The following is a 19616-nucleotide window of genomic DNA, read 5'->3' as shown; positions in this document are numbered from 1 at the left end:
CCGGACGTGCAGGCTCAGCAGCCATGGCTCACGGGCCTAGCCGCTCCGCGGCACGTGGGATCTTCCCGGACTGGGGCACGAACCTGTGTCCCCTGCATCGGCAGGCGGACTCTCAACCACTGCGCCACCAGGGAAGCCCAGCCAGATTTTTTGGAGATAAATCCCAGATCATATAATTTCACCCATTAGTATTTCACTATATATCCCTAGAAGATAAGGATTTCTAAAACCCATAACCACACACCACTGTCCTGCTTAAAATAATTTCTTAATATCATCAAACACTGAACAATCTGACCGTTCTTAATGGAGGTCAAAATCTATTAACATTTCTTTGAGTTCACGTTGTTATACTACTACTAAGCTCCATGACAGGCAGCCATCTTTACACAGCAGATGTTATCATTTTCCAAATTGCTATCCCACATTTTCTTTTTAATTCATACCTATACATCTTGATTCAGCCTTTAGGTGAAGTGGATGCCAGTGCTAGTACCATTTCAAGAAGAAACTATGCTGATGACAGGTTGTGGCAGATGATTATAGCACTAGGTTCCCAGGGAATCATGCCTCTCTGTTTCCTTATCCTTGTGTAGCCCTCTCCTACATTGAGTCAACAATTTCCCATGTGACTTGCTTTGGCCAATGGAACATCAGAAGACATAGATGCCTCAAAAGTGTTTGCACTTTGAGACTTGTCCTTCTGAAATGCTGCTACATGTGAAGAAGTTCGGGCTAGTCCGCTGAAGACCTATGGCCCAGCCAACAGCAGCACCAAATGCCAAACCAGGTGAATGAGACCATCTGAGACCATTCAGCCCCAGTCAAGCCATCAGATAACTGTAGCTCCCTGAGAATCTTTCAGGTGAACCAGGCCCAAATCTCTGACCCACAGAATCATGAGCAATAATTGCTGTTTTAAGACCACTCTTTTTGGCATATTTGTTATACAGCAAGAGCTAACTGATACACATTTTAAAAATCACCTATGATAAAGGAAGAATTTTAAGAGACTGGATCTATAAGTTATTTATTCCTGACAGTAACAGTCACCCCCTCACCCCCAAAGTCTTCATCCCTAAGATGCCTTTGCCATTACTAGGACCACATTTTCAGAATCAAAAGCTAGAACACAATCTGACAAAAGACTTTTTATTTTGATTCGTGAATTTATGTATTTGAAAAATCATTCAAAGCTATAAAAATTCAAATGAATTTAATTAAACATGGATTAAATCACCTTTCTAAAATGGAATTAAATTACATGGAATTGGGCATTCCCCAGAAAGTCCAGGACATATGGTCACCAGACATCCTCCACTGTTAAGAAGAATTCTAGAAACCCAACCAAGGTCTCTACAATGGCTTGAAAACATTCATAGTCTATTGTGAGGAAAATACTGGCACTGCTTATAGGCCTCCTTGCTGCCCTTGCATATAATGAACTTAGTTGTCCTGTGGCACTAAATATTTTTAAAACTGCAGTAATTTTCAGAAAGGAATAAAAATCCTGACTCTACCTGGTACCCCAAGCATTCAGTAATCACCTTGAGTGATTACTCAAAGCATCTCCCCTTTAAGGTAGCTGATTTCTGATTAAATCATGCCCTTCCTTCAACCCAGCATCTGTTAATAAAATGTGTGATATTTAAAAGAGACCTTCATTCAAGCGCTTACTGAACTTCTACTCTGGGCAGGTGCGCTGCTGGGCACAGGGGTTAGAGAGGAATGAGACAGATGACAAAGGCAAACAGAGAGACAAGTGCGACCTGAGGACTGTTCGGTCTGAGGTGTGGACACAGACAAGTGCTCCTTCCTGGGTTATAAACAAAGTGCACGCAACAAGTAGCAGGAACTCCTTTGACCTTGTCAAGGAGGCCTTGAGGACGAGGGGATATCTGAGATGACTCCTACAGGAGGAGGTGGAGTTTGCCAACCTGAGAATGGGAAGGAAGAGCACTCCAGGCAAAGCAAGGAGAATGGATAAAGGGAAGCTCCCAGATGACCTGCCTTTCACGTTCAAGAAACACAAGAAGTTGAGTGTGGCTGAAACTTCAGAGACATCTTAGGAATGACCCGAGACAGGCCACAGAAGCACGAAGGCCACAGACGGTGTTAGCTCTCGTACCAACTCAAAGAGTTTGGGCTTCATCCCACGGGCTGTGAAAAAGGTTTTAAGGTTTTTCATTCATTCATTCATTCTTCACTCCTGTTTATTTTCTTAAATAGAGGAATGGCGTAGTCAGATCTGACCTCCAGGAGGATCCCTTGTTTTCAGTTGCAGGGAGTTAGGAAGAGGGAATAAGCAGAGAAGCCTCCAGGGGATGCCACTTTGCAGGTGCCAACCTCTCCAGGCCCTGCCCGTCATCACACCTCCTTTCAACCCTTCACACCTGCCAAACCTGAGCTCCTCCACTACTCTCCCCTCTGTCACTGTCCTTCTTTAGGCCACCACCTCAGATGGGCCTTCCTACCCCTGCCTCAGTGTCTCACCTCTACCTCATCCTGTCTCTTTTCTTCATAGACACGGCAGCAATCTTGGATCCTCAGCTTACTCACGTACTTTGATCACTGTCTGCACCCCATGAGAACGTGCATCCCCTCAGGACACTGGCCTTGTCTGTCTAGTTTGCTGCTGTGTCCTGGGGCCTAGAATAGCTCCTGGCACATAGTACGTGCTCAGTAAAGTTCTGTTGAATGAATGGATTCACAGAGGAACAAAAGAATGAGAAGATATTGCAATAATCCAGGCAAGAAATGATGAGGGCCTGAGCTAGGGGAATGGAGAAGAAATCACAGTCTTCAGCAATCAGACTGCCGAGCGTGGGGACAGAGGAGAGAGGAGGGAGTCCAGGACAGCTCCGGGTTTGTAACTTGGGAGACTCTGCTCTTTGTGGAGATGGAGAAATGAACAGATTGTGCGGGATTTTTGTTTTTGTCATGGGAGAAAAATAAAAGGTTTCGTTAGGGCTGGATACATGTCACGTGCAGCCTCCAGGTGGCTGTGACTGACATAATCTGAGCTCCTCTGGCATGTTCCATGTCCCTTCTTGTGCCATCACATTTAGCTGCTGGGGGAACCAGCCACCTGCTTGTCTTAGACCACAGAATGAAAGTTGCTTGGGGCAGGGACAGATCTTCTAGCTCTGTATTTTCAGCCCTAGCAGAGTATGTGACATACCCTCAATGAATGAATGAACGTAATACAAAAAGACAAGCAGGCAGAGGGTCAGGCAGCCAGGAGTCTTGGCAGGAAGCTCAGGGTCAAGGTATCAGCCACCAGCCTCCAAGGCTGCTGAATTCACTGGGTGAATCATAGTGCAGACTGCATGCACTGAGAGAGGAGGAGGTCTGATAAGGAAACCACAACACTGAAAGGGAAGAGACAGAGAAGAAAGATCCACGGGAGGACATCGAGGAGGAACAATCAGAGAGGTACCCTAGAGACATCCGTAGACATAGTCGCCGGGAGTGCATTCTACAGGAGCAACATACAAAAGTGGTTTCATGACCACCAGCATCATCTTTTTATGATGCTAGCATAACAGTGATGCCCAAGCTACTAGGGACGGCATACAGAAAAGGAAGAAAGGAAGAGGGGGGAGGCTGAGAGGGAGGCCAATCTTACTTATGACTGTTTGCGTAAAAATCCTAAATAAATTAGTATCGAACAGAATTCCAACAGCACACTTGAAAAAAGAACACATCATGACCAAGTGGGTTACAGTCCAGGAATGTGAGGATGGTTGAAGGATAAAAGGAAATAAAGTAAATAAACAACTTAAAAATCTAAAAAAAGAACAGCAAAGTAAACTGAAAGAAAATTAAAGAAGGAAATTATAGAGATAAAAACGTTTTGAGTTACAAAACAGAAGAGCACTGAAAATCATACATAAGTCAAAATTAACAACAACGACAAAATAGACAAACCACTAGTTAACCCAGAGGAAAAAAAGGGAGAAATTACAAACACAAAAATTAACAAAGGAAAATAACTTCTGAACAAGAGGAAATTAAAAACATTCCCAAGAGACTATTTATATATCTCTTTAGTAATCAGTTTAAAAATCCAGATAAAGTGGATAATTTCCTAGGAAAATATGATTCAGAAAAACTGATCTACATAAAGATAGGAGGTTTAAATAGACCAATACCCATAGAAAAAACATAGTTACCAAAGATCTCTTGCCTCCAACACACACACACACAAACACACACACTCCTCCTCTGCCCCATCATCATCATCATCACAGGTCCACACAACTTCCCAAGGAAATTCTATCAAATAATCAAAGACCAGAGACAAGGGCAGAGAGAAAGAAGAAAAACTTCTAAATATTTTTACAAAGCGAGAATAGAATTGATACCTAAACATAAAGAGTATTGGGCGTGCGCGCGCACACACACACACACACACACACACACGCACGCAGAAAAGAATGGTCACGGCAGCATTGTCATGGCAACAAAACTGTAACCAGCCGACATTCATCAAGAGAAGAGCAGATACATAAATTGGGATATATTCATCAGCAGTGAAAGTGAACAAACTAGAACTTCACATAACAACATGGGTAGGTCTCAAAAACAATAAGCAAAAAGAGAAACTGTAGGAGGACACCAAAGGTATGGTTCCCTTTATAAAAAGACAAAATTAATATGTTGTTTAGGGATACAGACTGGGAGGAAGGAGTTAAAACAGCTGGCCTGTGATCCCTCCATTCCTTTTGTAGTAGTGATGCTTCTGGGGAAAGAAAGAAGACAATGACCCCATCTAATCTTTTGTAAATATGCTAATAACTAGACTATCTAACAAACAGCCTGATGCTCTTTGCTAAAATGAGAGTGCTTGTTTCTGGAATGCCCTTAATTAGCAGGGTGGGATTGGCTAAGGATCACCTACACGAAATAAACACAGAATTTATGGATTTATACGCCATGACTCTCTGGACTATGTAGTAGACAGCCTTCAGAGTTATGAAGCAAATTACCCACTGGGCGAGGTGACGCGTGAACCACACTTGGAGACCCCATCTATTGTTCTGGGTCAGAAAGCACATGCCTGATATATGAATAAAAGACCTGGGAGTCACAGGTCTCTGCACCTCTGTATTCTGGAAATTATTAGCCTAGATAGATTAGTATAGCTCTGCTATAGGTAGCAAGATCTCAGATCTGTCAACTCTTATTTGATAATCTGATCCTTTGTGTTAGCTCACAGAATAAGTTATTTTCAGAAAGAATTACTAAAAAAAAAAAAAAGAGAGAACAGTGCTGGAAATTAGTTGGATGACACCAGGAAGGGCCATCAAGGACACTTCCGAGTTACTGGTAATATTCTACTTCTTAAATACATGAGTGTATTAAGGCTCTCCAAAGAAACGGAACAAATAGGATATACATGGAGATTTAGTGTAAGGAGTTGGCTGACATGATTATGGCAGCTGAGAAGTACCAAGATCTGTGGTCCAAATGCCTGGGAACCAAGGGAGCCAATGGTGTTAGTTCTAGCCGGAGGTCAAAGGTAAGAGGCAAACTAAGTCCCAGCTCATTACCATCAGCAGAGAGTGAATTCTCTCTTGCTCAGCCTTTTGTTCTATTCAGGCCTTCAGTAGATTGAATGAGGCCCACCCACATGGGGGAGGGCGATCTTCATTACTCAGTCTACCACTGTGAATGTTAATCTCATCCAGAAATACCTACACAGACACAGAATAATGTTTGATCAAATATCTGGGCACCCCGTGGCCCAGTCAAGCTGACACGTACAGTTAACTATCACAATGGGTGTTTGTTTTGTAGTTCTTTGAGTGAAACATATAATCTACATTTGTGAATGATATGTACTTAATGTTAAAATATTGAGCAAATGCCATTTGACAAAAGGAAGATGGTGAACACAGGACATCTTTTAAAACGTTTGGCATGAATGGAAAGAGGAAGATGGGGAGGTAGCTTAAGAGTCAGGTAGCCTGGAGACAAAGTATGCCCTGAAACCAGAAGTGGTCTTCTGGGGCGGGGTGGGGGGGGTAATCCAGGCTACTTTTCAAAATGCTCTCCCAGTTGGTTCACTAGTAGGAAACTCACCTGCATTATGCTATCTTCTGATATACACTGACCACACAGAATCCAAAGCTATGATAATATAAGCCCCTGGTTGGGCAGAGTCTCAGAGCTCTGATCAGGGGGAAGGGGGTAAAGAAAGGGAGGTATATGTACTGGGAAACGTCCTTCTACCTTGATGTGAGCCAACTGTCTTTAGTCCCTTCCTTCTCCATCTTTAGTATTCTTACTTAATTCCTACTTTATCCTGTCTCTTAGGAGCCATGAGAACATACTCCTCCACCACCCACTGATAATAAAACAAGAAAGTGTGAGCCGATTACTGGGTAAGTGAGGCTTCATTAGAGAAGATGCCCAGAGCAGGGGCAAAAGAGCTGGCCAGCTGTGGGAAGTTTTATGCTCTGACAGCAGATCTCTCTGGCTCAGTTTCCACTGATTTTTCCGAAGATCATACAAAGATAATTCTGTTCTGTTCCTCAGCTTATCACTTATGATGACAGTCACTTTAAGGAAGTAATGAGTTACATGTCAGTTTCTACCCAGTGAAGATCACAATGGAGCCATTCAGCTGGGAAATATCCCTCCTAGGACTCTAGCTGTGCAAGCAAATTTATGAATAAAGCTGTTCATTATAACAGTATTTATCATTTTCAAAAACTTGGAAGCAATCTAAATCTGAGAAAACAGGGGCTGGTTATATGTATTATGGTGCTTGCATACAGACAGGCTATTATGTTCCTAATAAAACGAAATTCTTGAAGACAATTCAATGACAAAAGAAAATGGTTCCAAAATATTTACTAATAAAGATTCAGTACACAACACTGTATACACACTATTATCTCTGGAATTAATAGTCTATACATTCACAAAAAAGACTAGAAAAACAGACCAAAATGTTAACCATGCTTAGTAATAAAATCATGGGTGATTTCTTTCTCTTACACTTTTTGGTATTTTCCAAATATTCTTCAATGAGTACATACTTCTAGCAAATTAAAAAAAAAAAAAACCCACCATGACAAGGTGAGAGAGAAAGCAGAAGAAAGTGAAAAGTTTAGTAGCTTTAATAGCACTTTTCCCCCGCATTTTCATTTTGCACTGGACCCTACAAATTATGTAGAGCCCTGCCGGAAGTTCCACCCCTATCCGAGGATAAGAAACAGGATCTATGTGCCTCCTTCCCCACCTCATTTGGAATGAATGTTCTTTAAAATAAAATAGCAATTAATCAATCTGGGCCCACCCTTGGAGTTTCTGACTCAGCAGGTCTGGGGCGGGGCCTGAGAACCTGCATTTTGGCAGTTCCAAGGTGTTGCAGATGCTGCCACATCACACTCAGAGCCACTGGTCTAGAGTATGTTTCCCTCAGCCTTTGACGTTTGTCCAGGCTGTATGAGGCCCTACAAAAGGCATACACGTATCCTGTTACCTCATAGATGTTCAACTGCTCCACTAAGTCCAGGTCAGTTCCTTTCTTGGTCAAGTGCCGCTGGGACACAGCTGCAATGCCCAGCTCCTCCAGGCAGTCCACCACATCGTAGAAGGTGTCTTGGTCTGGCAATCCTGACAAGGTCTGGATGGAGAAAGAACAGGACACAGACATGTCTTGGACGGTCACAAGGCTCTCAGGGCATTTTTTGCATGGTAGCCAGTGGCCACAAGTATAGCAATGTGGGGCAAAGCAAACAGATGCTAAGTTTACTTGAGAAAAAGCTTCTCCCCTGTGGTAAGCAGAATGAACCCCAAGATCCCACCCGCTGGGATACAGGTGCTATACAATTCCCTCCCCTTGAGGGTAGGGAGGACACTCCCATGATTAGGTGACATTATATGGCAAAGGTGAAAGCATTCTACAGATGTCATTAAGGTCCCAAATCAGTTGATTCTGAGTTAATCAAAGGGGAGAGTAGCTGGGTGGTCCTGACCTAATTACGTGAGCCATTTAAAAGTGGGTTTAGGCCTTTTCTGAGCACAGAGACTAGAAGAGAAATTATCCTGTTGTCCCAGAAGAAGCAGCAAGCCGCCATGAGTTCCACAGCTGCAAGGAAATGAGCTCTGCTAACAACCACAGAAGCTTGGAAGGGGACCCCAAGCTTCAGACGAGACACCAGCCCTGGTTGACACCTTGACTGCCACCGTGTGAGACTCTTCTGAGCAGAGGACCCAGCGAGGTGGTGCCTGGACCCTGCCCCACAGAAACTGTGAGGTGATAAGCCTGTGATGTTGCAAGCTGCTAAATTTGTGGTAATTTGTTACATGGCAATTGAAAACTAACATACTCAGTGATCAGAAAAACTCCTGGTTAAGACTGATCTACCAACAGCTGGAGTGATAACAATTGAATGACTTCCTTTTCTTTCAGTTCGGCAGGCCTTCCCCTTGGTCTAAGACATTTAGGAGAACATGAGAAATTTCAAAGCGGCAACCAAGAGACGAAAAGATAACCCAAGAAAGAAAAAGCTGACTTCTCTTTGAGTTCTGCTTCTCTTAAAAGAAGGATGATAGCTCAGATCAGCCCTCTGCTTAGAACCGGAAGGACCCTTGAGGTGATTTACTCAAAGTCCCTTATCTTATAAACAAGGGAGATGAAATCAGGGGAGGGAAGGATTCGCCTGAGGTAACAGGAAGTTACTAAATAATAACGAATAAAACCCTGCGCTCAGACCTGCTATTCTGGTCTCCTTTCCTCACACACCTGTGCCTTCTACACAAACTACTCTGGCCTGAAATTTCAAGGTCTCGACTCCCTATTTATTTCACTATTATTGCATTTCAAAAATACTCTAAACATGGTGACTTGCCTTGCAAGAAAAAAGACCAGTACTTTCTTAAGGATCATCTCACAGCACCAACTTCTTTTAACACTTCTATTTTGGGGCTATTAATATTGGAAAGAATGTCTCTACTCATAACCCAAATAATGGCTGTTTCCCTTCTATGCTGAACAAACAGGATACAACTCACTGCTGTTGAGTCCAGACACTAAAGAAAAATAACTGGGATGCGACAGCTTAATCCATCAGAGGCCCCAGCAAGGACACAGAACAGGAGGCTGTGAACCAGTCAGCAGCTGTAATAAATAAACAGGTGCTCACACCTAAGTGGCCAAGTGTGGAAGCACACATAGGTGGATGCAGATGTCGGGCAAGGCAGTCACTGCTGCATTAGCAGATAGCAGTCCACTGAGTTAACTGAAAAAGCACACACCTGTCCAAAGAACCCTCTCATCAGAACAAGTCCATCTTTCGGTTTTAGTGAAAACTCCAGAACTTGTTAAAAGATGAGGAGAGGGAAATGGTGATACAAACGCCAGGGCAGGGCTAATGACTGGAGGTGCCCTGACTGACTGCTGACCTGCCAATCACAGGTGAGTAGACATTCAGGGTTAGATTCAAAACTTTCTACACGGCAGTGCGGGGGGCGGGGGGGGGCGTAGGATGGGCACAGAGAGGGGCCTCTGGCAGTCTCCTCACCTCCCTGTTCCCTTCCTTTCTTCTTCCCTTTTTTCCCTGCTGAGAGTCAACTGAGGTTCCTTCTCTCAGAAGTTTCCAGGAGGTTAAACTCCTGGACCTAGTCCCCATTGCCTTAGCAAGCCCAACCATGATGGGTTGGCGGGGAGATTTCTATTAAATAATTAGGTCTATAGAACCAAACAGATCAGAGAGCCCTCGCTCAATAAGAGGCCCAGATCTGAGGGTATTGACTGAGAGGACATCTGTTATTTCCACGGTGAAAATGTGGGCTTGAGCCACACCCGCGTCCCACCACCTCTCACGGGTGGCTGCAGGGGAGCTGGCCTTCCACCACGATCAAAGACAGCTTCTCTAGTCCATGGCCATACCACCCTGAATGCGCTTGATCTTGTCAAAGACAGCTTCGTTCTCCGCCTGCACGGGGAGGGGACCGTGCAGCCCAGAAACACACTCACCTCTTTTCAGCTGATTCTCTGACATGTTCAGCAAACGCTACCACACTGCCACCCCTCCTGGGCCCTGTCCTCCCATTTCTACCCTGACAATCACTGCTAAGGTGCCTATTTCTGGCAAAGGAGGCAGCTTACTCCAGAAAAGTCTATGAGCAAATGTCTCTTGACGCCTTCACTCTCAGACGATACTCAGGACCCCATTCCTGGTTTCTCTCAGACCTTGTCTTGCCAGGGTTTGTGACAAGTAAATCTTTACAGCCTCTCTCAGAGGGAGAAATCTCTGTCCTAAAGGACATTTTATTTTCCAGTCCCTGAGTTTACACTGATCCCATCAAATCTTTCTTGTGGGGTAAAACCAGTATGGTGAAAGCCTGTACACAAGTGTTCATAGCAGCAGCATCTGTGAAAGCCAAAAGCTGTGAGCACCCAAATCTCCTTCAGTGGATGAAGAAGATAACAAATGGTGGCATATTTATATTATACAATGGCACACTATATAGCAGCAGAAAGGAGCAAACTATTAATACGTGTAGGAACATAGATGAATCTCTAAGGCACTGTGCTGAGTGAGAGAAGCCAGCCTCAAAGGGTCACATCCTGTATGATTCCCATTTTTTAAATAATAGAACTATAGTGATAGAGAATAAATCAGTGGTTGCCAGGGGCATGAACAGGTGATCAGGATGTCATTATAAAAGGGTAACATGAGCGAGATTTGAGGGGAGATGGAGCCGTTCTATATGCTAATTGTGAAGGTTATCCATAACTATATATGTGTGAAAACTTACACAGCTAAATACCAAGAGAAAAAAGTCAATTTTACTATATGGTAATTAAAAAAAACAACACAATCGAATCTAAAAACAAATGCTCAGTGTGAATCCCATCAGGTAACTCACCCGCTGGCTCCGCTAGAGCAGCTGCCCTCCCCAGGGCTCCCTGGGGTGGCCTTCCCTGAATGCTCCAAGCCAGCCCCATGGTAACGCCTCTTGTAACTCATCCCCCGCCCCCCACCTGCTTCATCTGATTCTACAAGGTGGTCAATATCTGAGCCCCCAAAGCGGGGAATCCCACCTAGGAGATTGCAGCTGTATCAGGACAGGGCACCATGCAATTTCAGCTTGCAGGGTGAGAAACAGTTCATTTCTGATGCTCCCTCAGATCTTCTGAAGACGTGGTTTGGGGGTGTGGGGAGAGTTCAGGGGGGGTTAGTCTGGATCCTGGAAACCCCTCATTAGTCTCTCTGTTTAACAAAGAGAGCAGACTTCAGTTTCAGAACCATGAGCAGGCTAGAATTTCATACACTTGTTTTGTCATAAAAATGTTAATGTTTTGAATTCCATGTTATTAGGCCAGCTTCCATTTTGCTGAAAGAAAAGTTCGAAAAGCAATATAATTTCCCACATTTCAGAGTCTGAATTTTTTCCAGACCCATAATAGCATTTCAATGTGTTATGATGTTTGGGATCTCAGAAGATGTTACTCACTGGAATGATAAACTTGACTAAAATTCAACAAAAGAAAACAAACCCAGTGTGGGTGCCAGCGGCCTGCTGACCCTTTTGAGGAAAGGATGGCACTTAGAATCATGCCCTCAGGACCTTCCTGGACTTCCCCTGGCCCAGAACAAAAGATGAGATGGAACTGCCAGAAGAGAAAGAGTAAGTGAGGAATTCCTGGACGTTAGATGCCTTATGGTGCCAAGGAGAGTGTGACACGTGCTGGGTCCTTGCCAGTGATTGGCAGTAGGATGCCCACGCCATGTGGCTGCTGCTGGGATCGTTACACAGCCAAGCATGGCCTCTACCACTAAGGTGGAGAGCATTACATTGAAAACACTGTACAAGAGTGAAAATGCCATTTTTGCTGAATTTAATGTTTTCCAAAACAATGGCAGTGACTGAAAACGACAGGAAATAGGTGACCTTCATCTTCAAAAACCAACAGAAAATTGCTTTCAAATTGCATGGTAAAATCAACTCACAAAGAGCTTTGAAAATAAAAACCGAATTCTTAGGATTATCTTCCAGAAAAGTGATGCCCATTCCCCACCAGGACTGTAGGAAATTTCCTGTGACCTCATCAACAAACGGCACTTCATTAAAAAGCAATCACTGCCCACGTGACCCGGAGAAAATGGCTTATTGTTTTACTATATATTTCTTTTAATCTTAGTAGGGTTAATGTCATTCATTTTTCAACTGAGTTCTTAATATATTTAGGATAGTATCATTTTCTGCCCAGTTTTTTGCAAACAATTTCCCAGTTTGTCACTTGCCTTTAGTTTTTGTTTTGGATTTCATTTTACAAATAAAATATTTTATAGTTTATAGTTTTATACAGTGAAATATTTAAGTCCTTTGGTTTGGAATCTTTTTTACTATTTTATTATTCGGCAACTAGAGACCAGCTGATCTTCACCTCTAGTTTTTCCTCAGTTTTCTACAGTTTGATATGTTACACTGAACTATTTAATCTACCTGAAATTTATTTCGGAATACAGTCAAAGTATGTGTTTGTTTATTTCCATTTATCAAAACCTCTCCCTGGTCATGAATGAAGCTGACCATCCCTATGGATTTCAATCGCAGGGTGAGTCATCCTGTGCATTGAGGTCTGTTTCACAGCCCCTCTGCTTCAGCCATCTGCTGAGGAAAGAGTCAAGACCACATTGTTTTAATCCTTAGAGTTTGCACAACATTTTAACATCTAGTAGAATTACTCTTCGTAATTATGTTGCTTTCTACTAATTTGTCCCCAGTCATGAGGAGAAATGTTTCTCCAGTTACATTTCAGGAAGAGATTCTGGGTCCTTTCTGAAGAACTAATGATCACTGCAGTTGGTCCTTAGGCTTGCACCCGGCAGCCTGGGGCACAAAAAGGGAGGATCTTGGGGTGGCTGATGTAGCGTCTGGGGTCCAGGGAAGAGAAACAACCCCACCCTCCCTCAATTATTAATGAGGAAGGGGCCCAAGCACCGGGATGAAGGAGCTCTAGTCCTGAGAGTGGGCTGTGCCAGGTCAGCATGGGACCCACGGTCAGAGCACCTCTCAGGACGGACACAAGCTGGTGACCAGGGAGGACGTAATGGGAGGAAAGGGAGCACAAGGGTGAGGTCACCATCACAGGAGGAGGACGGGACCCGCCCTCAGGAATCCATACCTCACCCCCAGCAGTCAGAAGTCAGTAAGCCGTGGAACAGGGTGCTTGCTTTTCTGTCTGATTGTGAATGATTTCCTTAGAGTAAAACTTGCTAATCTATATTCTTAAGGAAAAATGTTTTCAAGGGGACACCTCGATAGGGCGAGTAGCCATAAAATTCTCGCGACCCTCTTTCCGGTTTCATTGGAAAGAACCAAAGCACAGAAAGCATGCAGACTCTCAGGCCTTCCCAGGTATGAGCACCAGCACACATTGCACACATGCCACACGTGGGTGTAAAGGGTTTTCTCTTGCAAAGAGGCATGCTGAAGGGTGTTCCCGCCATGGGGGTGCACACGACGTGGTTCTTCAGAGGGCAAATTTTAGATCTTCACATGTACTAGCTCCCTAGGGCTGCCGTAACAAAGTACCACAAACTGAGAGGCTTGACACAACAGAAATTAGGTATGGAACTTGGTAAACTGCAGGCTGAAGACCAATCACATTTGCTACACAGGCTGCCTGAACACTGTGACCATCTCTCCAGATGGATCTCTCTGTGCTTCTGGAGGCAAGGATGGCCAGGCCAAGTTGTGGGACCTCAACGAAGGCAAACACCTTCACACTAGATGGTGGGAACCTCATCAACGCCCTGTGCTTCAGTCCCAAATGCTACTGGCTCTGTGCTGCCACTGGCTCAGCATCAAGATCTGGGACTTGGAGGGCAAAATTACTGTAGCTGAATTGGAGCAAGAAGTTATCAGGACCAGCAGCAAGGCAGAACCACCCCCCAGTGGACCTCTCTGGCCTGGTCTGCTGATGGCCAGACTGTTTGCTGGCTACATGGACCACCTGGTGTGAGTGTGGCAGGTGACCCTCGGCACCCACTAGAAACACGGCAGAGCTTTAAAAATAAAAAACTGGTTTTCTGAAGAAGAAAAAAACCCAGAAATTTATTCTCTCCCAGGTGGAGAGACTAGAAGTCTGACATCAAGGTGTCGGCAGGGCCGTGCTCTCTCCGATGGCTCTAGGGTAGGATCCTTCCTTGCTTCATCCGGGATTGGCTGTTGACAACCCTTAGCATCCTTTGGCGGTCCTCAGCTTATAGATGTATCACTCCAATCTCTGCCCCTGCTTCCACTGGCTGTCTTCCTCATGTATGTATGTCTACCTTGTCTTCCCTCTATGTGTATCTCTTTTCCTCTTCTTATAAGGACACCAGTCCTATTGGATTAGAGCCCACCCTAATGACCTCATCTTAAACCTGATTACAACTGCAAAGATCCTATTTCCTAATAAGATCACATTCACAGGTACCAGGGGTTAGGAATTCAGGAACACATCTACAGGAACACATCTTTTGGGGTGGGGGGGACACAGTTCAACCGATAACAAACATCAACCGACCTTGTTCACTAAAGTCATTGCATAAACCAGCAACTCCGTGTCGACCCCATCTTTTTCCTCCAGGATTTCCATGATATTTGACCAAGGTTTGACTCCTAGGAATAAAGCAAAAATCATTAGAAACAGCAAGTCAACACTCCTTGTCCAATTCACATCACAGTTTATCCAGAGACTTATCACCCAATGATGGCAGGGCCTTTCAGTCACCAAATTTCAAAGCATGACACAATTCTTAGGATAGACTTGAATATGTTTCCAATTAGGTGATGATATACCATGTCATCCTTATCTACTTGAAAATGTATACTCTTCAGTGTCAGGATGCCTATCAGTTTGTTTGAAAACTTCCCTTCATACTAAATAGGTGATTTTTTAAAAATCCATTCATATGCAGCTTTTTTTAGACCGTGCACTTTACTCTCCAAGGGTGGAAATTCTTTGTAAGTACTCTCTGTATGTCCATCTGCTGCAAGGAAAGGGGATGCAGGAGAGCTTTACGGTCACTCTAGCAATGGACTTCAAACAATAACTGTGAAACGTCCATCTAGCAAACATTTCAAGAACAGAAGTATATTAACTCTATTTAATCAAGGCACAAATAACTATTTAAGCATCAACCAGGTACCAGGGAACTGGGTCTCTGGGAGTCTGTCATCAAGAGGTTATAATCAAATGGAACAGTTAGGCATAAGTACAGGAACACACCTCAGCACAGGGTAAAAGCACTTAGAAGGCAAAGCGCTTAGCCAAGCCTGTCACTCAGCAAGGGAGGTCTGTCTCTTGCAGTGCGATGGTCGAGGAAGGTTTGGTGCAAGAGGTGACTCCTCAGTGGTGCTCCGGGGGGAGGCTCGTGGAGGCTGTCCCGTGGCTCCAGGGAGGGCAGGGAAACCCTCCACGTTCAGGATCGCCAAGTCAAGGCCGAGGCCACAAAGGGTACATGACACCCTGATGTGATTTCCTACACTGGAGATAAACATCTGCAGTGAAGTATTGCCTTGCCCTTGGTGTGGCGGCGTGGAACGTGCAGCTCTTTCCTGCTTTCTCTATAAAGGTCTCAAAGGGATATGGCTTATTTTTGCTGAAAAAGTAAAGTCTGAAATAACCTAAAACCAGTGGGTTCCAAATGCTGATTCATGGATGGGTTATGTCAGAGCTGATTTCCTGGCCTTGAGAACAAAAGCTCCCCAAGGGCAGTGATGTGTCCTGTCTTATCTCTGTGCCCTTGGCAGAGTGCCCAGCACACAGTAGGTGCTCAATAAAATGTCTGATTAGTGACTGGAGACCCCTGAGAGGGCATGGGTGGGTTAAACTGGGGCAGTTTTAAAAGAGCCAGAGGGTTAAATGCACACAGTAAGAAAAGAAGAGAAGACAGGAGAATTTTAAAAGGAATAGGCACCTACTCTACAATGTGAAAGACACAGATGTAGTTTGATGTACAGGTCTGCTGGTGCTCCCAGCAAGGGAACAGAAAGCCTTTTCCTTTGGACTAGCTGCCCAGTTGGTCCAAACTATGAACCTATGGACTAAGCTTCTATGACCCTTTGTTACTGTGAACACAAAAGCATGATCCTTTGCCTGCTAACTGTTGAAAATTCTTGAAATTCTTGAAAATATCTTCTTGCTGATCTTTATCATCAAACTATTTTGAAGTCCACACCTGTTCTCCAAAGCCCAGCAAAGTAACTGCTTCCGTCCTCAAGACAATCAGCGTGGTCAGTAGGTCATGGGTCTCACTGTCCAGGTATAGGTCAAGCATTCCAAGTGCCTTTGCTCATGTTTTATAACAAGGACAACTTCCGTCATTCACACTCACACCCAACCTCAGTACAAAATACGAAAACACGAGCTCTACTGGGTTCCCCACATATGCGTAAAGAAAAGCCTATGCAAGAGAGAGAGCATCAGTGCGAAGGATTCCTAGTGGGGCTCGGGGTCCCAGGACTGCTTCCTGGTTCCTTACTTTGGGGTCACACATGTCAAACAGGGCCTGCGGAAGTCCCAGAGAGAGGGATGTGCCTGGACTATCTCCTCTCTTCCTCTCTCCCTCTCATGCAGACACACATATCTGTGCACCAGTTTATCCATTATAATGAAAACACTCAAACACTGGCTTAATTAAAAACCGTGTTCTTCAGCTGTAATATCTGATTCCCTTCTTAGCATTTAAGGATTTCAAGACTGGAAATCTGCATGTATTCATACACTGTTGGGATAAATGTTCACTGTCCTTTGACTGTTTGGGGACCAGAAAATAGAAGCTTTTTAGAAGAATGAAGGGGAAGGGGAAGAAACCTTCTAGTTCAACACAAATAGCCCTGGCAGGGCTCCAGCTGGCCTGTGTCAAGCACCAGCAGTCGTAACTGTCCCAAGAGCTGCCACCTGTCAGAACTAAATGGTCCAGTTCACCCCCACCACCATCACCTCTGTTGCTCCATTTGGGGTTTACGTGTGTGTACGTGTAGGTAGGGGATGGTCCTGTATTAGAATCACAAACCACACGATCTTCCCCCTTCACATAACAGAGAACGAAACCGAGCCCCAAAGTAGTGGAATGAACAGAGGCTAGAGAGACGCGTCCAACCTGGAGGGATCGGATCCACCCTAGAGGCTCACTGTGAGGTGTCATGGAGGTAGAGCACTTTGTCGATTCTCCTGAGCACTGATGGAGAACGTCAGGAGACAGTCATTTCCTTCATCATTATCATCCGTCTCCCTCCAACTCCACCTCCCCTTCCTCCACCCCAAACACTGCAGTGAGTGTAGGTTCCGTGAGTGTAGGTTCCATGACAGCCTGGCTTTTCTCTGATGTTTGCAAGCACATGGTTGGCACTTAAATATTCGTCAAACAAATGAGTTTTATATGAAGAACGCTTAGAACAGCGTCTGTTGCATGGCAGGCACTCGAACAGCAGTAGCTGCCCCTGCAGTGGTGGTGCTGGGTGGAGGACACCCACACGGACCCATAGGCCTTCCACACAGGCTCCCAGGCCAGAGTCCTCCTCCCACCAAACCGTAGCACTCCTCCCTCAACCCAGAATAAACTGCTCAGTACTTCTCCCTCTTACTCTCCCCCCGAGTCTCTGTATTAAACCCAAAAGAAAATAGTAAGCTATTTTGCACGATGCCTTGTACACAAGTTGGTCTAACGCTCAAATACAAGGTCCCAGCAGCATGTTCCAAGCCTTTCAGCGTGATCAGTGAACACTTAACAGGTATGCTTCTGCTCTAAGCAGCAATGGAAACAGAGCTTGAGTTCTGCCCAGTCTAACCTCCACCATGCTCTGTGCATTCTTCAGAGAGCAATGTATCCTTGAGCAGAAGTCAGAGACGGGATCGCTTGAAAAGACGGCTGGATTCTTTTTCCCCTGTTAATCATGTGTTAGACACATGTTTAAAAATTATGTCATATCTCATCGCCTCACATTCAAATGAAAAATGGAACTTCTTCAAAAGCAGTGCTGAACCAATTAGCAGGACTCAAGATTTATGACTGAAATTTCAAAATAAGTTACCCAGCCGTTGGGTAACAAAATAAGTGCCGCCCCCTGTGTCTGAGAGGCAAACTCATACAGTCAGAGGGAGGGGCACGCCACCCAGGGGAGCAGAGCGTTCTCGACCAGTTTCCTGTTGATCACCACAGCGAAGGTCCCCAGGAAAGGAAGTCTCTGATGATAGCAAAATGACAAAGCAAGGCCCTCCCGTGGGCTTCCATGAGTGCTTACTGCCTTTCTCTCTTCCTGCCTGGCCCCACCCACTAGGAAGGGAAACTGACTTGAAGATGCAGGCAAAACAGTTGCTCCTGGGACTTCCCTGGTGGTCCGGTGGTAAAGAATCCGCCTTCCAATGCAGGGGACACGGGTTAGATTCCTGGGCAGGGAGCCAAGATCCCACATGTCACAGGGCAACTAAGCCTGCGCGCCACAACTACTGAGCTTGCGCGCCTCAACTAGAGAGACCGCGTGCCGCAAACTACAGAGCCCACATGCTCTGGAACCCATGCACTACAGCTACAGAGCCTACACGCTCTGGAGCCTGCGCGCCATAACTAGAGAGAGAAAGAAAACCTGCACGCCACCATTAGAGAGAAGCCCGCGTGCCGCAAACGTTCCCTCATTCCTCAACGAAGATCCCGCATGCCACAACCAAGACCCCGTGCAGCCAAAAATAAATAAATAAATAAATAATAAACCTTAAAAAAAAAAAAAGAGTCTGCCCCTGCAGTATGCACAGACAGGTGTGACACTGAGCCATGCCCTAGAGACTAACTCCAATCCACCATTTCATTCTAGCCCCTGAACCAAAGGGGCAATTGCTGGGATCAAATGGGGCCCGTTTAATTTTCATTAATTCATGCATATTTACTAGTCTCTATGAAACTCCCTAACTGGCCCACTCTTGGCCTAACAGGAAATTGTCCATCCATGCTCACAAATGAACACTTCTGGTTAACCCACGTGTGGGATGTGTGATGTTTATAAAGCAACCAGAGAAATCTGTTCTCAGACAACTTCATCTGCTGTAGGTGGTAGTAATTTTTGAGGTCTTTTAGCTCATTTGTTGATTTTCTTTGCTGATTCTTTAAACTTAACAGTTTTCATCATCTAAAAGAATTCCTTTCTACTAAAAAAGTCTATAACATGCCCATTCTCCACCCTATCCCCCCCAAAATGAGTCTAAAGCCACCTTGAGGAGTCAGATTTATGGCTTATTTATAAACTTGTGTGGAAATGGACATACTCGGCTGGCCCTCAGTCACCTCTGGCACGTCTGTCTACTTGCTGGTCCAGCTGAGAGGGGACTGGAGAGCGAGAGCAGCTTCTAAGCTTGCCAGGTGGAAACACACCTGCTAGTCATGCTGCTTCCTGCAGAAGAGCATGACATATTTAAGACTTTTTTTTTTTTTTTTTTTTTTTTGGCAGCAGCCGGCCCTCCCCCCGCCACGGCCCCTCCTGCCATGGAGCACAGGCTCCGGACGCGCAGGCCCAGCGGCCATGGCTCATGGGTCCAGCCGCTCAGTGGCATGTGGGATCCTCCCAAACCGGGGCACGAACCCATGTCTCCTGCATCAGCAGGGGGG

At 45.0% G+C, this 19616-nt stretch overlaps 1 protein-coding gene across 1 annotated transcript in view; it reads right to left on the bottom strand.

The window, feature by feature from the left end:
• Positions 1-19616, bottom strand: part of FHOD3 (formin homology 2 domain containing 3) — a 517118-nt gene that overhangs the window by 185046 nt on the left and 312456 nt on the right. The window contains 2 exon segments of the mRNA XM_007455216.1: positions 7496-7639; positions 14540-14634. Coding sequence (XP_007455278.1) covers positions 7496-7639; positions 14540-14634 — 239 coding nt within the window.

This window comes from Lipotes vexillifer, unplaced genomic scaffold (genome assembly GCF_000442215.2).
Source record: "Lipotes vexillifer unplaced genomic scaffold, Lipotes_vexillifer_v1.1 scaffold90, whole genome shotgun sequence".
Classification (NCBI taxonomy): domain Eukaryota; kingdom Metazoa; phylum Chordata; class Mammalia; order Artiodactyla; family Lipotidae; genus Lipotes; species Lipotes vexillifer.
The sequence above is the reverse complement of the archived record's forward strand: the minus strand, read 5'-3'. Positions and strand labels throughout refer to the sequence as shown.